General features: G+C 42.9%; 1 protein-coding gene across 1 annotated transcript; it reads right to left on the bottom strand.

Annotated features, from left to right (window-relative positions):
- Window positions 1–561: 561 nt before the first annotated feature.
- On the bottom strand, window positions 562–22,172 carry ca6 (carbonic anhydrase VI). Its single transcript, XM_055891255.1, has 11 exons — window positions 22,002–22,172; window positions 20,851–21,030; window positions 20,269–20,417; window positions 18,166–18,261; window positions 14,367–14,433; window positions 14,055–14,212; window positions 10,555–10,681; window positions 9,008–9,091; window positions 8,890–8,922; window positions 3,155–3,360; window positions 562–1,522 (listed from the first exon to the last, which is right to left on the bottom strand). Exons 1-11 carry the CDS (start codon window positions 22,084–22,086, stop codon window positions 1,109–1,111), a joined length of 1,599 nt encoding a protein of 532 aa, XP_055747230.1. The 5' UTR covers window positions 22,087–22,172; the 3' UTR covers window positions 562–1,108.
- Between the last annotated feature and the right edge of the window lie 5,339 nt (window positions 22,173–27,511).

Raw genomic sequence — 27,511 nt, 5'->3', positions numbered from 1 at the left:
TATTAAATAGCTTTTTTTTTAATCAACAACAAAAAAATATTTCTCAAGGAAGAATTTTGCTAAGATTGTGTGGGAGTGGTCTGAGTGTGGTGGGGGGGGGGGGGGGGACGACGACGACACACTTAAAACTAGTGTTATTGGCAGGTTTGGAACTCGCTTTGTTATTGGTCTACCAATTTACCGCCTGGTGACATCACCAGGCAAGCCGAAACTCACGCCCATATGCAAAGAAGCTGATTAGAAGGAACTGTGAAGATTATATTTTCAACCAGTAACTGTCAGGAAATAACACGGATAAAAACATATCTATTTATTTATTTTTTAATCAAGAAACACAGTGTTTCATCAGCTGTTGTACAATATGATACAGAACACAGGGGGGGGGAAACAGAATTTTGACTGTATCGGGCCTTTAAATAATGTTTAAAAAAAATATATTTTCTTTTTCTTTCTATGGCGATGTCTGTCTTGATGAGTGTGTCTGTTTTATAGTTCACTGGCTCTGTGGCCTGTCTAACGATTCATGGCTGTTATAGTTGATGAAATAAACATACAAGATGCTTTAATATAGAACTTTATTGAAGATAAATAGATATGAATACGATAGATGGCTGATGCTCTGAGCCCACAGAGAGCTTCTGTGTTTTACTTCACTTATACAATAAACATTGTCATTACTAAACCTGATACCCATGTCTCAAACAGATGAGTTATCCTTCACACCCAATAATCATCAGCAGTAAAGGATAGATTTGATATATTGACTGGACATAATGACAGACCGAACAGCACTACATTGTGTTGATAGTGGGAATCCTCTGCTCTGTGAGAACAGGGTAATGTTCAGTAGAGACAAAACGTTTTGAAACGGCATGGAACACGGTGGTACTGCACTTCCTGAACTTGTCCAATACGAACTATGATTTATTTAATTTTTCCCCCTGTTGCAAAACATTTTGTTATGTTGTGCCCTACTGAACACCACCCAGGCTTCCCTGTGCTTCAGCTGTCCGCTCACCTCAGGGACACCTGTAGTCTGTCTCCAGCTGCACCCCCCCACCCCTCCTCTCAGGGACACCTGTAGTCTGTCTCCAGCTGACCCCTCCTCTCAGGGACACCTGTAGTCTGTCTCCAGCTGCACCCCCCCATAGAGACTCATAGGAGTGACCCCCCAGCTGAGCACGTTCCCCCTGGGAGAGGTGGTGTTCTCACAGGACATCTGTTCCCGGATCTCAGCCGAGTTCAAAACATAGTCCCACACGTTGACATCTGTCATCTGACCTAAGAAGGCGTCCGTGTCAGAGATCCCCAGGAAGCCGTCCTGGTCCTTCCCCAGGATGAAGACCCCTGCTGGGCTGACTGTGTATCCCCTCCGGAGGTACTGCTCCTCCCCCACCAGCCCGTTGATCCACAGCTCAGCCCCCCCCGAGTGGGACGACCAGGTGACACAGTAGTTGACCCAGTCACGGGAGTGGAAGTTGTGGGGCAGGTTGACAAACTCGTTGCCGATCCACAGACCCACCTGGATGGATCACATGAAAAATAGAAATAAGACTGTTGATGACTTTTCCATCCCTCCCTCGCTTACTCCGCCCCGACTCCCTCCCTCCCTCCATGACTCCCTCCCCTCCCTCCCTGACTCCCTCCCTGACTCCCTCCCCTCCCTCCATGACTCCCCTCCCTCCATGACTCCCTCCCCTCCCTCCCTGACTCCCTCTCTCCCTGACTCCTCTCCCTCCCTGACTCCCTCTCTCCCTGACTCCCTCCCCTCCCTCCCTGACTCCCTCCATGACTCCCTCCCCTCCCTCCATGACTCCCTCCCTGACTCCCTCCCCTCCCTCCCTGACTCCCTCTCTCCCTGACTCCCTCCCCTCCCTCCATGACTCCCCTCCCTCCCTGACTCCCTCCCTGACTCCCTCCCCTCCCTCCCTGACTCCCTCTCTCCCTGACTCCCTCCCTGACTCCTCTCCCTCCCTGACTCCCTCTCTCCCGACTCCCTCCCTCCCTCCATGACTCCCTCCCCTCCCTCCCTGACTCCCTCCCTGACTCCCTCCCCTCCCTCCATGACTCCCCTCCCTCCATGACTCCCTCCACTCCCTCCCTGACTCCCCTCTCTCCCTGACTCCCCTCTCTCCCTGACTCCCTCCCCTCCCTCCATGACTCCCTCCCCTCCCTCCCTCCATGACTCCCTCCCCTCCCTCCATGACTCCCTCCCTGACTCCCTCTCTCCATGACTCCCTCCCCTCCCTCCATGACTCCCTCCCTGACTCCCCTCCCTCCCTGACTCCCCTCCCTCCCTGACCCCCTCCCTGACTCCTCTCCCTCCCTGACTCCCTCACTCCCTGCCTCCCTCCCCTCCCTCCATGACTCCCTCCCTGACTCCCCTCTCTCCCTGACTCCCTCTCTCCCTGACTCCCTCCCCTCCCTCCCTGACTCCCTCTCTCCATGACTCCCTCCCTGACTCCCCTCTCTCCCTGACTCCCCTCTCTCCCTGACTCCCCTCTCTCCCTGACTCCCCTCTCTCCCTGACTCCCCTCTCTCCCTGACTCCCCTCTCTCCCTGACTCCCTCCCTGACTCCCTCCCCTCCCTCCCTGACTCCCTCTCTCCCTGACTCCCTCCCTGACTCCCTCCCTGACTCCCTGACTCCCTCCCCTCCCTCCATGACTCCCTCCCTGACTCCCCTCCCTCCCTGACTCCCCTCCCTCCCTGACTCCCTCCCTGACTCCTCTCCCTCCCTGACTCCCTCCCTGACTCCCCTCCCTCCCTGACTCCCTCCCTGACTCCCCTCCCTCCCTGACTCCCCCCTCTCCCCTACCTCCCTGACTCCCCCCCCTCCATGACTCCCTCCCTGACTCACCTCTCTCCCTGACTCACCTCTCTCCCTGACTCACCTCTCTCCCTGACTCCCTCCCCTCCCTCCATGACTCCCTCCCTGACTCCCCTCCCTCCCTCCCTCCCTGACTCCCTCCCTGACTCCTCTCCCTCCCTGACTCCCTCACTCCCTGCCTCCCTCCCCTCCCTCCATGACTCCCTCCCTGACTCCCCTCCCTCCCTGACTCCCTCTCTCCCTGACTCCCTCCCCTCCCTCCATGACTCCCTCCCTGACTCCCTCTCTCCCTGACTCCCTCCCCTCCCTCCATGACTCACACCCACCTCATATCCCATGGTGATCATTAGTTCGTTATCGTTGCCCTGGCTGGAGTATGACAGGACAGTGTGTATCTCTCCAGGGCGCGTCCTCAGGTGCATGCAGGCGGTGAAGGAGTGCAGGTCCATGGAGTGAGCCAGGTGGGCCCGGGCATAGCTCTCTGTGTTCCTCTCTGGGAAGTGGAGCACCAGGGGAGACATCACTCTGGGCTCTATGGGGGACAGAAATGATAGGGTTCACATCTGACACAGAAGAAGGAATGCTAAATATCTACTGCATCACACAACAGTTTTCCAAATATAAGTACTCCACATAGAAATAGTATACATAGAAGTACTGTAAATAGAATTACTCTAAATAGAAGTACTCTAAAGTGAAGTACTGTAAATAGAATTACTGTAAATAGAATTACTCTAAATAGAAGTACTCTAAATATAAGTACTCTAAATAGAAGTACTCTAAATAGAATTACTCTAAATAGAATTACTCTAAATAGAATTACTCTAAATAGAATTACTCTAAATAGAAGTACTGTAAATAGAAGTACTCTAAAGCGAAGTACTGTAAATAGAATTACTCTAAATAGAAGTACTGTAAATATAAGTACTGTAAATAGAAGTACTGTAAATAGAATTACTCTAAATAGAAGTACTATAAATACAAGTACTCTAAATATAAGTACTCTAAATATAAGTACTGTAAATATAATTACTCTAAATAGAAGTACTCTAAATATAAGTACTCTAAATATAAGTACTGTAAATAGAATTACTCTAAATAGAATTACTCTAAATAGAATTACTCTAAATAGAATTACTCTAAATAGAAGTACTGTAAATACAAGTACTCTAAAGCGAAGTACTGTAAATAGAATTACTCTAAATAGAAGTACTGTAAATATAAGTACTGTAAATAGAATTACTCTAAATAGAAGTACTCTAAATATAAGTATTCTAAATAGAAGTACTGTAAATAGAATTACTCTAAATAGAAGTACTCTAAATAGAAGTACTCTAAATATAAGTACTGTAAATAGATTTACTCTAAATATAAGTACTCTAAATAGAATTACTCTAAATAGAAGTACTCTAAATAGAAGTACTCTAAATATAAGTACTCTAAAGCAAAGTACTGTAAACAGAATTACTCTAAATAGAAGTACTGTAAATATAAGTACTCTAAATATAAGTACTCTAAATGGAAGTACTCTAAATAGAAGTACTCTAAAGCGAAGTACTGTAAATAGAACTACTCTAAATAGAAGTACTGTAAATATAAGTAATTTAAACATACGTACTCTAAATATATGCACTGTAAATATAAGTACTCTAAATAGAATTACTCTAAATAGAAGTACTGTAAATAGAAGTACTGTAAATATAAGTACTCTAAATATAAGTACTCTAAATATAAGTACTGTAAATAGATTTACTCTAAATATAAGTACTCTAAATAGAATTACTCTAAATAGAAGTACTCTAAATAGAAGTACTCTAAATAGAAGTACTCTAAAGCAAAGTACTGTAAACAGAATTACTCTAAATAGAAGTACTGTAAATATAAGTACTCTAAATATAAGTACTCTAAATGGAAGTACTCTAAATAGAAGTACTCTAAAGCGAAGTACTATAAATAGAATTACTCTAAATAGAAGTACTGTAAATATAAGTAATTTAAACATACGTACTCTAAATATATGCACTGTAAATATAAGTACTCTAAATAGAATTACTCTAAATAGAAGTACTGTAAATAGAAGTACTGTAAATATAAGTACTCTAAATATAAGTACTGTAAATAGAATTACTCTAAATATAAGTACTGTAAATATAAGTACTGTAAATAGAAGTACTGTAAATAGAATTACTCTAAATAGAAGTACTATAAATACAAGTACTCTAAATATAAGTACTCTAAATATAAGTACTGTAAATATAATTACTCTAAATAGAAGTACTCTAAATATAAGTACTCTAAATATAAGTACTGTAAATAGAATTACTCTAAATAGAATTACTCTAAATAGAATTACTCTAAATAGAATTACTCTAAATAGAAGTACTGTAAATACAAGTACTCTAAAGCGAAGTACTGTAAATAGAATTACTCTAAATAGAAGTACTGTAAATATAAGTACTGTAAATAGAATTACTCTAAATAGAAGTACTCTAAATATAAGTATTCTAAATAGAAGTACTGTAAATAGAATTACTCTAAATAGAAGTACTCTAAATAGAAGTACTCTAAATATAAGTACTGTAAATAGATTTACTCTAAATATAAGTACTCTAAATAGAATTACTCTAAATAGAAGTACTCTAAATAGAAGTACTCTAAATAGAAGTACTCTAAAGCAAAGTACTGTAAACAGAATTACTCTAAATAGAAGTACTGTAAATATAAGTACTCTAAATATAAGTACTCTAAATGGAAGTACTCTAAATAGAAGTACTCTAAAGCGAAGTACTGTAAATAGAACTACTCTAAATAGAAGTACTGTAAATATAAGTAATTTAAACATACGTACTCTAAATATATGCACTGTAAATATAAGTACTCTAAATAGAATTACTCTAAATAGAAGTACTGTAAATAGAAGTACTGTAAATATAAGTACTCTAAATATAAGTACTCTAAATATAAGTACTGTAAATAGATTTACTCTAAATATAAGTACTCTAAATAGAATTACTCTAAATAGAAGTACTCTAAATAGAAGTACTCTAAATAGAAGTACTCTAAAGCAAAGTACTGTAAACAGAATTACTCTAAATAGAAGTACTGTAAATATAAGTACTCTAAATATAAGTACTCTAAATGGAAGTACTCTAAATAGAAGTACTCTAAAGCGAAGTACTCTAAATAGAAGTACTCTAAATAGAAGTACTCTAAATAGATCATAAAAGAGAAACTTTGTGTAAAATGTTCCACTATACATGACATATACCTGTAGTGTTCTAACTACTAGTGTGACTACTAGTGTGACTACTAGTGTGACTACTATTGTGACTACTAGTGTAACTACTAGTGTGACTACTAGTGTGACTACTATTGTGACTACTAGTGTGACTACTAGTGTGACTACTAGTGTGACTACTAGTGTAACTACTAGTGTAACTAATAGTGTGACTACTAGTGTGACTACTAGTGTAACTACTAGTGTAACTACTAGTGTAACTATTGTGACTACTAGTGTGACTACTAGTGTAACTACTATTGTAACTACTAGTGTGACTACTATTGTGACTACTAGTGTGACTACTAGTGTACCTACTATTGTAACTACTATTGTGACTAGTATTGTAACTACTATTGTGACTACTAGTGTAACTACTATTGTGACTACTATTGTAACTACTAGTGTGACTACTAGTGTAACTACTATTGAAACTAATAGTGTGACTACTATTGTGACTACTAGTGTGACTACTATTGTGACTACTAGTGTAACTACTATTGAAACTAATAGTGTGACTACTAGTGTGACTACTAGTGTACCTACTATTGTAACTACTATTGTGACTACTAGTGTAACTACTATTGTGACTACTATTGTAACTACTAGTGTGACTACTAGTGTAACTACTAGTGTGACTACTAGTGTGACTACTATTGTGACTACTAGTGTGACTACTATTGTAACAACTAGTGTGAGTATTAGTGTAACTACTATTGTAACTACTATTGTAACTACTATTGTAACTACTAGTGTAACTAATAGTGTGACTACTAGTGTGACTACTAGTGTAACTACTAGTGTAACTACTAGTGTAACTATTGTGACTACTAGTGTGACTACTAGTGTAACTACTATTGTAACTACTAGTGTGACTACTAGTGTAACTACTATTGTGACTACTAGTGTGACTAATAGTGTGACTACTAGTGTGACTACTATTGTAACTACTATTGTAACTACTAGTGTAACTACTATTGTAACTACTAGTGTAACTAATAGTGTGACTACTAGTGTAACTACTATTGTAACTACTAGTGTAACTACTAGTGTGACTACTAGTGTGACTACTAGTGTAACTACTAGTGTGACTACTATTGTGACTACTAGTGTAACTACTAGTGTGACTACTAGTGTAACTACTAGTGTGACTACTAGTGTGACTACTATTGTGACTACTAGTGTGACTACTAGTGTGACTACTAGTGTAACTACTAGTGTAACTACTATTGTGACTACTAGTGTAACTACTAGTGTAACTACTAGTGTGACTACTAGTGTGACTACTAGTGTAACTACTAGTGTGACTACTATTGTGACTACTAGTGTAACTACTAGTGTGACTACTAGTGTAACTACTAGTGTGACTACTAGTGTAACTACTAGTGTAACTACTATTGTAACTACTAGTGTAACTACTATTGTAACTACTAGTGTAACTACTAGTGTAACTACTAGTGTGACTACTATTGTGACTACTAGTGTAACTACTATTGTAACCAATTTTCCCTTTTTTTCGGCACTGAGCAAATGCCAGGTCTGCTGAGTGCAAACTTGAATGTTATGAAAATGATGTGCAGCGTTTACTGTGAACACTGAGGCTGTAGCTGCTTTAAGTTACAGTTTTACTGTGAACACTGAGGCTGTACCCGCTTTAAGTTACAGTTTTACTGTGAACACTGAGGCTGTACCCGCTTTAAGTTACAGTTTTACTGTGAACACTGAGGCTGTAGCTGCTTTAAGTTACAGTTTTACTGTGAACACTGAGGCTGTACCCGCTTTAAGTTACAGTTTTACTGTGAACACTGAGGCTGTACCCCCTTTAAGTTACAGTTTTACTGTGAACACTGAGGCTGTAGCTGCTTTAAGTTTTACTGTGAACACTGAGGCTGTACCCGCTTAAAGTTACAGTTTTACTGTGAACACTGAGGCTGTAGCTGCTTTAAGTTACAGTTTTACTGTGAACACTGAGGCTGTACCCGCTTTAAGTTACAGTTTTACTGTGAACACTGAGGCTGTACCCGCTTTAAGTTACAGTTTTACTGTGAACACTGAGGCTGTACCCGCTTTAAGTTACAGTTTTACTGTGAACACTGAGGCTGTACCCGCTTTAAGTTACAGTTTTACTGTGAACACTGAGGCTGTACCCGCTTTAAGATACAGTTTTACTGTGAACACTGAGGCTGTTCCCGCTTTAAGATACAGTTTTACTGTGAACACTGAGGCTGTACCCGCTTTAAGTTACAGTTTTACTGTAAACACTGAGGCTGTACCCGCTTTAAGTTACAGTTTTACTGTAAACACTGAGGCTGTACCCGCTTTAAGTTACAGTTTCAGACTGTGGTCAAGTTGGCTACTGTGGCTATTTGATCATAATTTAGGCCTATCAGAGTTGCCTACCATCAAAAACAATAGAGAAAATGAATCCCATAATATTTGAACATGGAAATAGCTGTTCTGTCACTGATTGGTGAAGTAGTTTAATAAGCTAAATGTAAAATACTGTTGATTTAACGGGTTAAAAAAAGAAACAGAAAGGAACGCAATAAACCAGTACTTTTTGGGGGGGTTAGAACCGGTTCAGAACTTTATTTTGCTGGTCGGAACAGTGGAATGAAACTTTAAAAATAGTATTTCTGTTCAGAACAAAACGATTGGAAAATAATGTTGGTTCCAACCCCTGATTGTAATAACATTGTGATAACACGTTGGTGTTATTACATGTAATATATAAGAGCAACCTCGTAGAGTACGGTGTACTCCATACCTAACTACAGTACTCACCTTGTTTGGAAGGCCTTGCTTCCCCAATTGCACCTACATTAACAGAAACACAGAGTCAGAGTCACCTAAACCTTCACTCATTGTTATACTTTTAAATGTCAATAAAGATATATCTCACTTGAATGTATGTGTTTTCCAAGAGAAGTAATCAGACCCTCGATCTTCAGAAGCTTTGATTCGATTTCATCTTGGCGACAGAACGCTGAGTGGAGAAAGAGAGAGAGAGAGAGAGTGAGAGAGAGGGAGAGAGGGAGAGAGGGAGAGAGGGAGAGAAAGAGAGAAAGAGAGAGTGAGTGAGAGGGAGAGAGGGAAAGAAAGAGAGATAAAGAGAGGGAGTGAGGGAAAGAAAGAGAGATATAGAGAGTGAAAGAGAGGGAGTGAGGGAGAGAGGGAAAGAAAGAGAGATATAGAGAGTGAAAGAGAGGGAGTGAGGGAGAGAGGGAAAGAGAGATATAGAGAGTGAAAGAGAGGGAGAGAGGGAAAGAAAGAGAGAGAAAGAGAGAGTGAGCGAGAGGGAGTGAGGGAAAGAAAGAGAGAGAAAGAGAGAAAGAGAGAGTGAGAGAGAGGGAGAGAGGGAAAGAAAGAGAGAGTGAGCGAGAGGGAGAGAGGGAAAGAAAGAGAGATAAAGAGAGGGAGTGAGGGAAAGAAAGAGAGATATAGAGAGTGAAAGAGAGGGAGTGAGGGAGAGAGGGAAAGCGAGATATAGAGAGTGAAAGAGAGGGAGAGAGGGAAAGAAAGAGAGAAAGAAAGAGAGATAGAGTGAGAGAGAGAGAAAGCGAGGGAGAGATAGAGATAGAGAGAGGGGAAGCGAGAGGGGGGAGAGACAGAGATAGAGAGAAAGAGGAAGCGAGAGGGGGGAGAGACAAAGATAGAGAGAAAGAGGAAGTGAACATGGTCAGGGAAAGGCCTTGAGGCTGATTCCTCTCAGATGGGTTCCATATGTTGAGCATCATAAATCATCTAAAAACATACTGTGAGATGAGCAGCATCTTAGAAATCCACTATATTAAAGACATATGTTGAGCATCATTATGAGATATATCTATCTGTATCTATTTGCCTGTTAAAGTTGATCTATTCCTTAACATTGATCTCAGTCTTTTCATGTCCCAAGGGTTACTCGGGAAACCAGAAAGATAGTAAGAAGAGCGAAGGCAAAATTACAGTCTGGCAACACAAGACTATCCATTCCCTAACACACACACATGCCAGGGCCTGTATACAGATGTAGGATCTTAATTTGATCACTCTTTTGTTGCTGAGAATTTTCCTGCTCAGCAGTAAATTCAAACTTGTAGTGTATTAAAGTTTTTAAAAGACTTCTAAATTTTGTAATTTCCAATTTGAAATTTCAGACAAGGTTTTCCCTAACAAAAAATGTATCAACCCCTAAAAAAATGTTCATTAATTATAATCCACATAATAATTCACGTATCCTGTTGCTGCAGGATCATTTTCCTGTTGTAGAAAACTGGCTCAAATTAAGATCCTACATCTGTAGATACAGTGCTACATTTTCAAATGGAGGTTACAGCCAAATTAGGACAACTAATTGATCCATTCCCTATCATATACAGCAGGACCTATATCTACATAGATATATAATAATATTTTCCCATTTAGTTTATCTTTTTAATTCCCTAAGAGTAGGTTCTGTCTACGTACTGCCTTTTCCCAGGCGAGGCAGGAAGGAGGACTCGACCACACGATCGTTGAGCGGTTGGGCCATGCGGTAATCATTCCACAAAGTCTTATTGTCCATGTCCATCAGAGTACTTTCCAACTTTCTGATCTGGATAGGGGAAGAGGATAGGAAAAAGAGTGTATGAATCAATGAATCAATGAATTAAATAATGAATCAATGAATCAATTAATTAAATAATGAATCGATGAATCAATTAATTAAATAATTAATCAATTAATCGATTAATTACATAATGAATCATTGAATCAATTAATTAAATAATGAATGAATCAATCAATCAATAAAAGGATGAATGAATAAATGGGTGAATTAGTAAATGTGTCACGCCCTGACCTTAGTATTCTTTGTTTTCTTTATTATTTTAGTTAGGTCAGGGTGTGACATGGGGAATGTTTGTGTTTTATCGGTTTTGGGTGGTTATATGGTAAAGGGGGTATTGGGTGTAGTGTATGTGTTTGTGGTGAGTAGTTGTCTATGTTATACGTTTGTAGCCTGTATGTGCACTACGTTCATAGCTTCATGGTCGTTTGTTTGTTTTGTTAGTTTTGTAAGAGTGTTTTGTTTTCGGTTCTCCTTCTTCTTAATAAAAAGAAGATGGCTTATTTTCCTAATGCTGCGTTTTGGTCCGTCAATTCCCCACACGATCGTGACAGAATTACCCACCAATACAGGACCAAGCGGCATGTAAAGCGGCAACAGGACCCACCTACACAGGATTCTTGGACATGGGAGGAGATACTGGATGGTAAGGGGCCATGGGCACAACCGGGAGAATATCGCCTTCCTCGTGAAGAGCTGGAGGCAGCTAAAGCCGAGAGGAGGCGATATGAGGAGGCAGCACGGAGACAAGGCTGGAAGCCCGTGAGTACAACCCAAAAATTTCTTGGGGGGGGCCTTAAAGGGAGTGTGGCGAAGTCAGGTAGGAAACCTGCGCCTACTCCCTGTACTTACCGTGGAGAGCGAGAGTACGGGCAGACACCGTGTTACGCAGTAGAGCGCACGGTGTCTCCTGTACGCGTGCATAGCCCGGTTCGGTACATTTCAGCTCCACGTATCGGCCGGGCTAGACTGAGCGTTGAGCCGTATGTCATGAAGCCGGCCCAACGCATCTGGTCACCAGTGCGTCTCCTCGGGCCGGCGTACATGGCACCAGCCTTACGCATGGTGTCCCCGGTTCGCCTACATAGGCCGGTGCGGGTTATTCCACCTCCCCACACTGGTCAGGCGACGGGGAGCATACAACCAGGTAAGGTTGGGCAGGCTCGGCGCTCAAGGGAGCCAGTACGCCTGCACGGTCCGGTATTTCCGGCGCCACCTCCCCGCCCCAACCCAGTACCACCAGTGCCTCCTCCACGCACTAGCTATATGGTGCGTGTCTCCAGCCCTTTACCACCAGTGTCTAAACCACGCACCAAGCCTCCTGTGTGTCCCCAGAGTCCTGTGCGTCCTGTTGCTGCTCCCTGCACTAGCCCTGAGATGCGTGTCCCCAGCCCGGTGCCACCAGTCCCGGCACCACGCACCAGGCCTACAGTGCGCCTCAGCCGGCAGGAGTCTGCCGTCTGCACAGCGATGACTGAACTGCCCGTCTGCCAAGCGCCATCTGAGCCATCCGTCTCCCCAGCGCCATCTGAGCCATCCGTCTCCCCAGCGCCATCTGAGCCATCCGTCTCCCCAGCGCCATCTGAGCCATCCGTCTCCCCAGCGCCGTCTGAGCCATCCGTCTGCCATGAGCCTGCAAAGCCGCCCGTCTGCCATGAGCCTGCAAAGCCGCCCGTCTGCCATGAGCCTACAGAGCCGTCCGCCAGACAGGAGCCGCTAGAGCCGCCCGCCAGACAGGAGCCGCTAGAGCCGCCCGCCAGACAGGATCTGCCAGAGCCGCCCGCCAGACAGGATCTGCCAGAGCCGCCAACCAGACAGGATCTGCCAGAGCCGCCAACCAGACAGGATCTGCCAGAGCCGCCAACCAGACAGGATCTGCCAGAGCCGCCAACCAGACAGGATCTGCCAGAGCCGCCAACCAGACAGGATCTGCCAGAGCCGCCAGCCAGCCATGAGCAGCCAGATCAGTCAGCTAGCCATGAGCAGCCAGATCCGTCAGCTAGTCATGAGCAGCCAGATCCGTCAGCTAGTCATGAGCAGCCAGATCCGTCAGCCAGCCATGAGCAGCCAGATCCGTCAGCCAGCCATGAGCAGCCAGATCCGTCAGCCAGCCATGAGCAGCCAGATCCGTCAGCCAGCCATGAGCAGCCAGATCCGTCAGCCAGCCATGAGCAGCCAGATCTGTCAGCCAGCCATGGGCCGTCCCTCAGTCCGGAGCTGCAGTCCCTCAGTCCGGAGCTGCCATTCCTCAGTCCGGAGCTGCCATTCCTCAGTCCGGAGCTGCCCCTTATCCTGGTGCTGCCCCTTATCCTGGTACTGCCCCTTATCCTGGTGCTGCCCCTTATCCTGGTGCTGCCCCTTACCCTGGTACTGCCCCTTACCCTGGTACTGCCCCTTAGTCCGGAGCTGCCCCTTAGTCCGGAACTGCCCCTTAATGCAATGGGGTTAATGTGGAGGGGGGTCATTTGGAGGAAGCGAAGGAGAAGGTTAGGGACTGTGGTGACGTGGGGACTACAACCAGAGCCGGAGCCGCCACCGTGGAAGGAAGCCCACCCAGACCCTCCCCTAGACTGTGTGCTGGTGCGCCCGGAGTTCGCACCTTAAGGGGGGGGTTATGTCACGCCCTGACCTTAGTATTCTTTGTTTTCTTTATTATTTTAGTTAGGTCAGGGTGTGACATGGGGAATGTTTGTGTTTTATCGGTTTTGGGTGGTTATATGGTAAAGGGGGTATTGGGTGTAGTGTATGGGTTTGTGGTGAGTAGTTGTCTATGTTATACGTTTGTAGCCTGTATGTGCACTACGTTCATAGCTTCATGGTCGTTTGTTTGTTTTGTTAGTTTTGTAAGAGTGTTTTGTTTTCGGTTCTCCTTCTTCTTAATAAAAAGAAGATGGCTTATTTTCCTAATGCTGCGTTTTGGTCCGTCAATTCCCCACACGATCGTGACAAAATGTTTCACAGGGCTGTTTCATCTGCTTTTTAGGGAGGCTAGGAGCAGAGTGTAAGAGTTCACGTCCATTATTGAAAAATGTAAAGGTTTAATTTACACCTCAGCAGTTTTGTGAGACAGCAGGGAGAGCTGAACTAACCAATTAAGTAATCAATCAATCAATCACAGGGCTGTTTGACTTCCTTTTCATTCACGGCTATAGGGACAAATTTCAACAACAAAAAAGGTGAGTTAAATTTCAAAGAAAATTGATGTGGAGAATTGAAAAGTTCATTTTACAAATCAGATGGTTTATGAGAGAGAGAGCAGGGTTACCTGGTTGTGAGAGAGGGTGATGGGTATAGTACCTGGTTGTGAGAGAGGGTGATGGGTATAGTACCTGGTTGTGAGAGAGGGTGATGGGTATAGTACCTGGTTGTGAGAGAGGGTGATGGGCGTATCGAACACGGTCCACAGAATGCTCTCGTAACAGGGAGGGGTGGTGAGAGAGCCTTGGTACCTGAAGAAATGGTTCAGGTTCTCAGGTAGCATGGAACGCACGTTGAGGGTGGATATGTTCATGGACTGGCCTGTACAACATCCCAACAGGTGAAACAGAAACTGAGCATCAATAATACTGTTATTAGATAGATTCAGTAATACTGTTATTAATGTAGATAGATTCAGTAATACTGTTGTTAATGTAGATGCATTCAGTAATATTCCAAAGAAAACCCAAATCACCTGCGTACTTGACCTTTCCCAGGTTGCTGATGAAATCGCTGTAGTAGGTGTTCTCAAAATGTCCGTCCTGTAACGGACAAAAACACAATCAAACCTACTGAACGGGTACTTGATGGATTCTGCATTCCTAGGCTACATGGTCTCCTTGCCAAAATGAGGCAAAACAACCACACCGGCTGAAAAAGAAACCCGGCCCAACAGCAACTAGACAACAACGAGAGAATGAGTTAGGTTGTTGATGAAATCGCCGCTAGTAGGTGTTCTCAAAAATGTCCATCAAACTAACTGGCTAAAGGTTCTATATCAAATAAAATGTCAAATAAAATTGTTTTTTTTGTCACGTGCTTCGTAAACAACAGGTGTAGACTAACAGTGAAATGCTTACGGTCGGGCCCTTCCAAACAATGAGGAGAGAGGAAAAAAACAAGAAATAGTCGAACATTTATAAATAATAACATGAAGAATAAATAGGAAAATAATTAGGAATAAATAAATAGGAATAAATACACAATGAGTAAAGATAACTTGGCTACATACACAGGCTAACAGTACTGAGTCCATAGTGTAGGGATAGGAGGTCATTGAGGTAGATATGTACATATAACTAGGGATAAAGTGACTAGGTAACAGGACATATAATAAACAGTAGCAGTGTATGTGAGTCAACTATTTAGCAGTCTTATAGATTGTGGGTCGAAGCTGTTTAGGGTCCTGTTGGTTCCAGACTTGGCGCATCATTACCGGTTGCCGTGCGGTAGCAGAGAGAGCAGCCTATGACTTGGGTGGCCGGAGTCTTTGACCATTTTTAGGGCCTTCCTCTGACACCGCCTGGTATAGAGGTCCTGGATGGTAGGGAGCTCTGTACCACTGACGTACTGGGCCATACGCACTACCCTCTGTAGCGCCTTGCGGTCGGGTGCCAAGCAGTTGCTATACCAGGCGGTGATGCAGCCAGTCAAGATGTTCTCAGTGGTGCAGCTGTAGAACTTTTTGAGGATCAGAGGGCCAGTGCCAAATCGTTTCAGCCCGCTGAGGGGGAAGAGGCATTGTCATGCCCTCTTCACGCCTGTGTTGGTCTGTCTGTGGACCACGATAGTTCCTCAGTAACGTGGACACCGAGGAACTTGAAGCTCTCGACCTGCTCCACACCAGCCCTGTAGATGTGGATGAGGGTGTACTCAGCCCTCCATCTCAGCCCTGTAGATGTGGATGAGGGTGTACTCAGCCCTCCATCTCAGCCCTGTAGATGTGGATGAGGGTGTACTCAGCCCTCCATCTCAGCCCTGTAAATGTGGATGAGGGTGTACTCAGCCCGCCATCGCAGGCCTGTAGTCCACGATCAGCTCTTCTGTCTTGCTGACGTTGAGGGATAGATTGTTATCCTGGCACCACACTGCCAGGTCTCTGACTTCCTCCCTGTAGGCTGCCTCATCCTTGTCGGTGATCAGGCAAAACAGTGTCATGTTGTCTGCAAACTTAATGATGGTGTTGTGCGTGGCCACGCATTCAGTTTGGAAGAACAGAACTGGCAAAACAACCACATGGCTGAAACAGAAACATACTGGCAACATGACTACAGGAGAGATAAACAGACTGGCAACATGACTACAGGAGAGATAAACAGACTGGCAACATGACTACAGGAGAGATAAAGATACTGGCAACATGACTACAGGAGAGATAAACAGACTGGCAACATGACTACAGGAGAGATAAACAGACTGGCAACATGGTTACAGGAGAGATAAACAGACTGGCAACATGACTACAGGAGAGATAAACAGACTGGCAACATGACTACAGGAGAGATAAACAGACTGGCAACATGACTACAGGAGAGATAAAGATACTGGCAACATGACTACAGGAGAGATAAACATACTGGCAACATGACTACAGGAGAGATAAACAGACTGGCAACATGGTTACAGGAGAGATAAACAGACTGGCAACATGACTACAGGAGAGATAAACAGACTGGCAACATGACTACAGGAGAGATAAACAGACTGGCAACATGACTACAGGAGAGATAAACAGACTGGCAACATGGTTACAGGAGAGATAAACAGACTGGCAACATGACTACAGGAGAGATAAACAGACTGGCAACATGACTACAGGAGAGATAAACAGACTGGCAACATGGTTACAGGAGAGATAAACAGACTGGCAACATGACTACAGGAGAGATAAACAGACTGGTAACATGACTACAGGAGAGATAAACAGACTGGTAACATGGTTACAGGAGAGATAAACATACTGGCAACATGACTACAGGAGAGATAAACAGACAGGCAACATGGTTACAGGAGAGATAAACAGACTGGCAACATGACTACAGGAGAGATAAACATACTGGCAACATGACTACAGGAGAGATAAACAGACTGGTAACATGACTACAGGAGAGATAAACAGACTGGCAACATGACTACAGGAGAGATAAACAGACAGGCAACATGACTACAGGAGAGATAAACAGACTGGCAACATGACTACAGGAGAGATAAACATACTGGCAACTAGAGATAAACAGACTGGCAACATGACTACAGGAGAGATAAACAGACATGCAACATGACTACAGGAGAGATAAACAGACAGGCAACTAGAGATAAACAGACTGGCAACATGGTTACAGGAGAGATCAACAGACTGGCAACATGGCTACAGGAGAGATAAACAGACTGGCAACATGGCTACAGCAGGTGAGAACCAAGAGGTGATAGACATGTCCAGCTGTGTTTCATCACTGTGTGTGAGACTGAAACAATGACAGTTGGCTGTGGCGCAATAGGCACATCAGCAGGGGTCGGGCTGGTCTAGCGGGTTACTGCTGCTGCTTGCTGCACATATTTCCTACTTATCAGTACACTCCCATGTTAGTCTCTTCACATTCCATGTATCTCTCATCACCTTTCTTTAAATGTCTAAATGAAAACAAAAAATAGGAAATATACTCTCCTTTAAAATTAAAATAAAAGGCAAAAAGGAGAGCTATTGGCGGGAGAAAACTCCAGCTGTATGTGTGACTAGAACATTGTCTCAGTAAGCAGGACGACCAGTACTAGGGCAATAGAACACCAGCACACACACACACGCTACACAGCTGCAGTCCATTAGGTAGCTGGGAAGGATGCCTGTGCCCTGTGGCAGCGTTGCCAAAGCGATGACCTCTAACCCAACAGCAAAGTGTTGGAACTGACTGGCTAGCTGGCTGGTTGGCTGCCTGACTGGCTGAATTAATGGCTAACTGACTGGCTGACTGGCTGGTTGACGGTTTGACTGACTGGCTGACTGACTGGTTTGCTGGCTGAATGAATGACTAACTGACTGGCTGGCTGACTGACTGGCTTGTTGATGGTTTGACTGACTGGCAGACTGACTGACTGGCTGGCTGGTTGGCTGGCTGAATGAATGACTAACTGACTGGCTGGCTGGCTGATTGCCTGACTGGCTGATTGGCTGAAGGTTTGACTGGCTGGCTGGCTGACTGGGTGACTGGCTGGCTGGCTGGCTGCCATTTGTTCCTATCTCTAGAAGCCAACTTTCCCTCAGCGGGCCAAACAGCACGCAATCGCCCAATCAATGAGCCCATTAACCTTGCAGGCAGGATGTCCAATACTATTATACTATCAAATGTTATGCCAGTGGGCACCGGGCCAGGGGGCACCGGGCCAGTTACCCACAAAGCTGTTCTATGTGTCATCTGTTCCGAGTTAATATACTGGAATACCACAAGAAGAAGGTAAAATACGAACAAGAAGATGAACAACCTGTCTTTAGATCTCACCTCGTAGAAGAAGGCTAGAACTGCCAGCCCGTCAGGCTTGTCGCTGGCCTCTTGAAAGCTCTTGTACTTTTCAGAATTATAATGGACAACGTGGAGCTGCAATACAGAGGACAAATTGTAAGTTGAAAGTTGCTCCAGTTGTCAAACACCAAGTTGGAAGTAATTTAATTTGTAAACATCCATATGTAGAGCCGACTCAAACTAATCTGTACTTTATCCAATCAACAGGCCCTATGTTCCTCTAGGGAACCAAGAGGATAACTTTAGTACATAACCTATGTTCCTCTATGGAACCAAGAGGATAACTTTAGTACAGGCCCTATGTACCTCTAGGGAGCCAAGAGGATAACTTTTGTACATAACCTATGTTCCTCTATGGAACCAAGAGGATAACTTTAGTACAGGCCCTATGTACCTCCAGGAACCAAGAGGTAGGTAGTCTAGTGGTTAGAGCGTTGGACTAGTAACCGAAAGGTTGCTAGATCAAATCCCCCGAGCTGACAAGGTAAAAATCTGTCGTTCTGCCCCTGAACAAGGCAGTTTAACCCATTGTTCCCTGGTAGGCCGTCATTGTAAATAAGAATTTGTTCTTAACGGACTTGCCTAGTTAAGTAAAAATAAATATATATTGGCTACTTGAGTTTGTTTGACTGTCAGATCCATTTGCTTTGTCCAGTTATCATAAAGCAAATTGCAAATGCACATTATACAAACATGGGAATATAAACAGGGAAGTTGACATTAGATATGTAATCTGCTGACATTCACTACCGGTCAAAAGTTTTAGAACACCTACTCATTCAAGGGGTTTTTCTTTATTTCTACTATTTTCTACTTTGTAGAATAACAGTAAAGACATCAAAACGATTAAATAACACATATGGAATCATGTAGTAACCAAAAAAGTGTTAAAGAAAACTAAATAGATTTTAGATTCTTCAAAGTAGACACCCTTTGCCTTGATGACAGCTTTGCACACTCTTGGCATTCTCTCAACCAGCTTCACCTGGAATACTTTTCCAACAGTCTTGAAGGAGTTCCCACATATGCTGAGCACTTGTTGGCTGCTTTTCCTTCACTCTGCGGTCCAACTCATCCCAAACCATCTCAATTGGGTTGAGGTCGGGTGATTGTGGAGGCCAGGTTGTCTGATGCAGCACTCCATCACAGATTTCCACCGGTCTAATGTCCATTGCTCAAGTTTCTTGGCCCAAGCAATTATCTTCTTCTTACTGGTGTTCTTTAGTAGTGGTTTCTTTGCAGCAATTCGACGATGAAGGCCTGATTCACGCAGTCTCCTCTGAACAGTTGATGTTGAGATGTGTCTGTTACTTGAAATCTGTGAAGCATTTATTTGGCCTGCTATCTGAGGTGCAGTTAACTCTAATGAACTTATCCTCTGCAGCAGAGGTAACTCTGGGTCTTCCTTTCCTGTGGCGGTCCGCATGAGAGCTAGTTTCATCATTGTGCATGATGGTTTTTGCGACTGCACTTTAAGAAACTTTCATAGTTCTTTAAAAAAAAAATCATAGTTTTGATGTCTTCACTGTTATTGTACAATGTAGAAAATAGTAAAAATAAAGAAAAACCCTGTATACAAATACAAATACAAATATATATTGAACATTTGCATTGCTGTATTGTTTTATGGATAATCAAATGTAGTATTGACATCCTTCAGAAACTGAAAGAGGGATGTGTTGTTTCGGGGTAGTGCAGCTGTTTCAGCCTACAATATTTATACAGCAATTCAGCTTCCAGCTGCGAATGACCTTCAACATCAATATCAAATAAAGTAATATTTAAATACATTTGCTATGCTAGACTTGTGACTGTTGTATGGCTATAATGGAGATGCACTGTTGAGTTAGAGGTAGCCCGGTCTCAGAACTGTTTGTGCTATATCAGGTCAACTCCTTTTGATGTTGCCATGACGAGGAGTGACAACGAGTGTCATGATGGTACAAAGGCTGCTGTTAAGGCCTTAGTTCCACTATGGTCAAGTCAAGCACACCTCTATTTGCTCTGCTGGTTTAAATCGTTCAGAAACATAATTTTTTTTTTGGGGGGGGGGGGGTTAATGTATCTGTAACATTAGCCTACCTCTGCCATGTATCTGATGCCATCCAGGGTGTGCTCTGCCCCGCTCTCCTCCAGGTCCCAGCCGCCCCAGTGGAGGTGCATCTGGACGGCCGTGTAGCCCCCAGGGAGACCCTTGGTAATCACCATGCTGGGAGGGAGGACGATTTCAACTGCCCACAACACAAGACATTTTAATATTTACAATAATATTAAAATATATGCCATTTAATGAATTAATGAATTAATAAATATATGCCATTTAATGAATTAATTAAATATATGCCATTTAATGAATTAATTAAATATATGCCATTTAACAGATGCTTTTATCCAAGTAAACTTAGTCCCCATTGAGATTAGGCTAAAGGGACCAATACTAACTAATTTAGATACAATGTTCAAGATGTTATTGTTGAAAAAATATGTTTCAATGGTATTGAATGTTCATTGTTCGTTCACTATAATAAAACAGTAAAATCTAAAACTGTTATAAACTTCACCGGGTATATGAAGTTGGTTTAATTATTATATTATTTTTTTTGTACATTATTTCCGTTTTTTTTGGGGGGTGGGGGGAGTACACCATCTCACACTACTTTTTACCTGAGTGTCCGTTGTTTTTCATGAGGAAGTTACCCTTCTGAGCGTCATATCCAGTGAGCTCGAGCTGCAGCATGCGGGGATTGTGCCGTACGCTCCGCCGCTGGATGTCGATGGGGGACTGTCTCCGGCCGCCGCACGCGGGATACTCCTCCGCCCAGTGCACCTGGTCCAGGGCCCCTTCTGACGAAGGAGAAACGGAACGGATGGATGATAACGACGACGATGAACAATACAACAATGTGAACTTGGCCCAATGTCTAAAACTGGCTGCCCAAGCCTCCAACTATAGTCCAAGTAGACATTCCCACAGAGGCCAGTTTGTTCACGCAGAGGAGAGAAGGAACCAACGGAACACTGCTGTATAAAGTTCCTCTGTTTCTCCCTCTACCTTCACAGCACCTTGATGTAACCACAAAACCTCTAAAGCCAAATGTCTGAGTGATGGTTTGTAAGAGAGGTATTACAGTAAACTGTACGTCTGTCACGAACCAAATGGCTGTCTGAAAGGGCTCAGACATTACACACTATGATAATGAACACAAATGATATCGTTCCTAGCTGTAATCATATACGTCTACAGTATACACTGAGGATCTAATCGTCATGTTACCCGTTTGTCATCATGAGCGGTAGAGATTTATGATTTAAACAGCAATTATAAACTGGGTGGCTCCAGCTCTGAATGTTGATTGGTTGACAGCCGTGGTATATGAGACCGTATACCACCGACATGACAAAACATGTATTTTTACTGCTTTAATTACGTTGGTAGACAGTTTATAACAGCAATAAGGCACCTCCGGGGGTTTGTGATATATGGCCAATATACCAGGGCTAAGGTCTGTGTCCAGGCACTCTGCGTTGCGTCGCGCCTAAGGACAGCCCTTAGCCGTGGTATATTGACCATATACCACACACATTGCAAACTTTCATCAGTTTTATCATTATTAAACTACAACTATTTCTATTCATTTAAAATATCATAGAGTTGATCATCTCTACAAATAAGACATGACAAATAAATTGAAATATCTGAGAATGAGTTTAAGACTTTGTGGGGGTTTTTCTGGGGGTTTGGAGTCCCCCCAAAAAACAAAAAAAAAACCCACAATGGATAACGAAGAGGATATAGCTCATCAATTAATCCATACCTGTATATGTCCAATGTATTCCATCTATCCCAGCAGAGGCAAAGCCTACCAACATGAAATTAACCAAAAGACTGAAGCACTCCATTTCAATGGAAATCCTCTGGACACACACATACACACGTCCCTCACTTCTCTCTCTCTCTCCAACTGCGACTGAAAAGGAGGTATTGAAACTTCTGTGAAACCAACGCCCCAGGCTAACTGCTCCCCTTTGCTCAACACAGTGTTACACAAGAGCACCAACCTCTGGTTGACTATTGATTACTTGAGCTTGAACCAAAATGTTTTACAAAATGAAATGGTTAACAGCACACTTCCCCAAGTGTGACTCTTTGTGTACAAATATTGGTGTAGGCTCATGGCTCTTTTGCCATGAGAGGCATCGAGAGTTCTGTGGAATGAAATGTCATGAAATGCTCTTTTCTTTTTAGTTTTTAATGGTTTTTTTGCTCCCTTCGTTGTCCAGTTGTTAAATTCTTGTTGTAAAATTGTACTTAATGTAAATAATATTGTTTCTTTTAAAACAGAGGATTAATTTGGATGCGTCATGACCATCATGATCAAGGGAATGTGGTCCACAAGCACATCTGGTTCTTGTTAACATTTGTCCCATAATCTAAACAGACCAGTTTATTTATTTAGTCTATTTTATTGATTAATGTGTTGAGATAATATTGTAGACACATTTTACATTGATAGGCTACTTTTATTGTTATGGTTATAATGGCAAATGTGCCAAGATGTGGGCTTATAGGGAAAATAGGTGGATATTAAACTTTTAACACTAACAGTCAACACTAAGAAACAATTAATTTATATTGATCTCTAATAATGTTATAAATTCACTTTGAATTTGTAGACAAAATTATGAAATATTTGACAGGTGCTTCACCAAGTATTTTTAGAGGAAAACTTGCCCTTGACTATAATAATGTATTAGAAAATATTGTTCAATTTCCGACAACATATTTTTTTCACTGCCTGGCTTAGTGATGAGGAAAGCCAAGCCCGCTATCATCACTTCAACAGAAACATCCTGCAAGTACAGTCATGTTGACATCTGTCACTATAATGTGTGCCAGAGGGGATGTTACCCTGTCAGAGAGTGTATGAGTCCCAAATGGCACCCTATTCCCTACTTAGTGCACTACTTTTGACCAGGGCTCAATGGTGCCCTATTCTCTACTTAGTGCACTACTTTTTACCAGGGCTCAATGGTGCCCTATTCCCTACTTAGTGCACTACTTTTGACCAGGGCTCAATGGTGCCCTATTCCCTACTTAGTGCACTACTTTTGACCAGGACCCATAGCAATGTAGTGCGCTATATAGAGAATAGTTTGGCATTTGGGATAGAGCAATGAGTCTCATCTAACAGATGTTTCACCCATCAGCGCATTAGTACAACCTTTAGACGGGTCTGAATACAGAGAGAGTTGGATAACAGGTATAATTTGCTGGGAGCACCACCTGTTACAACATGCTCCTGACCAGGCCCTACTGCCTCAAAGAAAAGAAAATAACCACAAGACTCCTCTGTGTGCGTGCGTGTATGTGTGTGCTTTTTTTCTTTACTTTTTCATGTCATCCCTCAAGGGTATTTAAGTTCACACTCTTTATACATTATACAGTGCATTCGGAAAGTATTCAGACCCCTTGACTTTTGACACATTTTGTTAAGCTACAGCCATATTCTAAAATTGATTAAATCGTTTTTTCCCCCTCATCAATCTACACACAATACTCCATAATGACATCACAATACGCCATCATGACATCACAATACCCCATAATGATGAAGCAAAAACAGGTTTTTAGAAATGCTTGCAAATAATACAAAATCTAATACTGAAATATCACATTTACATTGACCCTATACTCAGTACTTTGTAGAACGAGGTTTGGCAGCGATTACAGCCTCAAGTCTTATTGGGTATGAAGCTACATGCTTGGCACACCTGTATTTGGGGAGTTTCTCCCATTCTGCTCTGCAGATCTTCTCAAGTTCTGTCAGGTTGGATGGGGAGTGTCGCTGCACAGCTATTTTCAGGTCTCTCCAGAGATGTTCGATTGGGTTCGTCCGGGCTCTGGATGGGCCACTCAAGGACATAGAGACTTGTCCCGAAGCCAATCCTGGGTTGTCTTGGCTGTGTGCTTAGGGTTGTTGTCCTGTTGGAAGGTGAACCTTCGTACCAGTCTGAGGTCCTGAGCAGGTTTTCATCAAGGGTCTCTCTTGCTGCTTTGCTCTGTTCATCTTTCCCTCGATCCTGACTAGTCTCTCAGTCCCTGCCGTTGAAAAACATCCCCACAGCATGATGCTGCCACCACCATGCTTCACCGTAGGGATGGTGCCAGGTTTCCTCCAGATGTGATGCTTGGCATTCAGGCCGAAGAGTTCAAAATTGGTTTCATCAGACCAGAGAATCTTGTTTCTCATGATCTGAGAGTCCTTTAGGTGCCTTTTGGCAAACTCCAAGGCCCTTCTCCCCCAATTGCTCAGTTTGGCCGGGCGGCCTGCTCTAGGAAGAGTCTTGGTCGTTCCAAACCTCTTCCGTTTTAGAATGATGGAGGCCACTGTGTTCTTGGGGACCTTCAATGCTGCAGATATTTTTTGGTACCCTTCCCCAGATCTGTGCCTCGACACAACTCTGTCTCGGAGCTCTTATGGACAATTACTTTGACCTGATTGCTTGGTTTTTTCTGTGACATGTGGGACCTTATATAGACAGGTGTGTGCATTTCCAAATCATGTCCAATCAATTGAATTTACCACAGGTGGACTCCAATCAAGTTGTAAAAACATCTCAAGGACGATCAATGGAAACAGGATGCACCTGAGCTCAATTTCGAGTCTCATAGCAAAGGGTCTGAACACTTAATAAACTTGCAAACATTTCTAGGAATCTGTTTTCACTTTGTCATTGTGGGGAATTGTGTGTAGATGGATGAGGGAAAGGAATTATTGAATCCATTTTAGAATAAGGCTGTAACGTAACAAAATGTGTAAAAAGGGAAGGGGTCTGAATACTTTCCGAGTGCACTTTATATACAAAAGTATGTGGACACCCATTCAAATGAGTGGATTTGGCTATTTACATTTACATTACATTTAAGTCATTTAGCAGACGCTCTTATCCAGAGCGACTTACAAATTGGTGCATTCACCTTATGACATCCAGTATTTCAGCCACACCCGTTGCTGACAGGTGTATAAAATCAAGAACAGAGCCATGCAATCTCCATTGACAAACATTGGCAGTAGAATGGCCTTACTGAAGAGCTCAGAGACTTTCAATGTGACCATCATAGGATGCCACCTTTCCAACAAGTGAGTTCATCATATTTCTGCCCTGCTAGAGCCGACCCGGAAGTGGTAGGCCACACAAACTCACAGAACGGGACCTCCGAGTGCTGAAGCGCATAGCACATAAAAATCATCTGTCCTCGGTTGCAACACTCACTACTACCGAGTTCCAAACTGCCCCTGGAAGCAACCTCAGCACAAGAACTGTTCGTCAGGAGATTCATGAAATGGATCGAGCAGCCACACACAATGCCTCAGATCACCATGCGCAAGGCCATGCGTTGCCAGCAGTGGTGTAAAGCTCTCCACCATTGGATTCTGGAGCAGTGGAAACTTGTTCTCTGGAGTGATGAATCACACTTCACCATTTGGCTGAAATAGCTGAATCCACTCATTTGAAGGCGTGTCCACATACTTTTGATGGCTTCTAAAGGCTTCTAAAGTTTGTCATTTCCACTTTGACATTTCAGACTTCATTAACCCTTAAGAGAAATGTACCAACTCCTAAAAAAAAATCCAAAAAAACGTTATAATCCACATAATAATTTACATTTCCTGTTGCTGCAGGATTATTTTCATGCTGTGTCAAACTGGCTCAAAATAAGATCCTACATCAGTAGATTATTCTCAGTTTGCTTGTTGAATTCACCAATTGTTGGTTAAATGGTGTGAAATTGTGACGTAACCTATGTACAGAATAATATTTTAGTCACATTGAAGTGAGTCCTGGTCAAGTTCTTTAACCAACAGGGCAAAACAAAAGATATTATGGATTAGGATCATAATGCCCGATGTCACAGGAAAAGGGCCCCAAAAAAAGATCATCAAGGACATCAACCACCCGAGCCACTGCCTGTTCACCCCGCTGCCATCCAGAAGGCGAGGTCAGTACAGGTGCATCAAAGCTGGGACTGAGAGACTGAAAAAAACAGCTCCTATCTCAAGGCCATCAGACTGCTAAACAGAGAAGCTGCTTGACTACATTGAGACCCAATCACTGGACACGTTAATAAATGGATCACTAGTCACTTTATACAATGCCACTTTAATAATATAATAAATTAAAATGCCTTTATTAGTATGGCATGTTCAATAGAAACAAAGTTGTTAAAAACCGACGCGTTTCGGCTGCATGGCCTTCATCAGGGAGTACTTTTTGATGACCTATTTACACCTTTTACCAAAGAGCACCTTCTATCTACCAAAATATACTATAGTGTACCTCAGTAGCGCTTCCCTTCGTCCTCTTGCCACTTTAATAATGTTTACATATCTTACATTACTCATATCACATGTACTATATACTGTATTTTATATTATTATATTATATTTTTTATTTAATTCTATTGCACCTTGCCTCGGCCATCACTCATCCATATACAGTTGAAGTCGGAAGTTTACATACACTTGGGTTGGAGTCATTAAAACTCATTTTTCAACCACTCTACAAATTTCTTGTTAACAAACTATAGTTTTGGCAAGTTGGTTAGGACATCTACATTGTGCATGACACAAGTAATTTGTCCAACAATTGTTTACAGACAGATTATTTGACTTATGATTCAGTGTATCACAATTCCAGTGTGTCAGAAGTTTACATACACTAAGTGGACTGTGCCTTTAAACAGCTTGGAAATTCCAGAAAATTATATCATGGCTTGAGAAGCTTCTGATAGGCTAATTGACATCATTTGAGTCAATTGGAGGTTTACCTGTGGATGTATTTCAAGGCCAACCTTCAAACTCAGTGCCTCTTTGCTTGGCATCATGGGAAAATCAAAAGAAATCAGCCAAGACCTCAGAAAAAACATTGTAGACCTCCACAAGTCTGGTTCATCCTTGGGAGCAATTTCCAAACGCCTGAAGGTACCACGTTCATCTGTACAAACAATAGTACTCAAGTATAAACACCATGGGACCACACAGCCGTCATACCGCTCAGGAAGGAGATGCAGTCTGTCTCCTAGAGATGAACGTACTTTGGTGAAAAGTGCAAATCAATCCCAGAACAACATCAAAGGATCTTGTGAAGATGCTGGAGGAAACAGGTACAAAAGTATCTATATCCAAAATGAGTCCTATATCGACATAACCTGAAAGGCTGCTCAGCAAGGAAGAAGCCACCGCTCGAAAACCGCCATAAAAAAGCCAGACTACGGTTTGCAACTGCACATGGGAACAAAGATCGTACTTTTTGGAGAAATGTC

Source organism: Salvelinus fontinalis, chromosome 31 (genome assembly GCF_029448725.1).
Source record: "Salvelinus fontinalis isolate EN_2023a chromosome 31, ASM2944872v1, whole genome shotgun sequence".
NCBI lineage: Eukaryota > Metazoa > Chordata > Actinopteri > Salmoniformes > Salmonidae > Salvelinus > Salvelinus fontinalis.
This window is presented reverse-complemented; position numbering and strand designations above follow the sequence as displayed.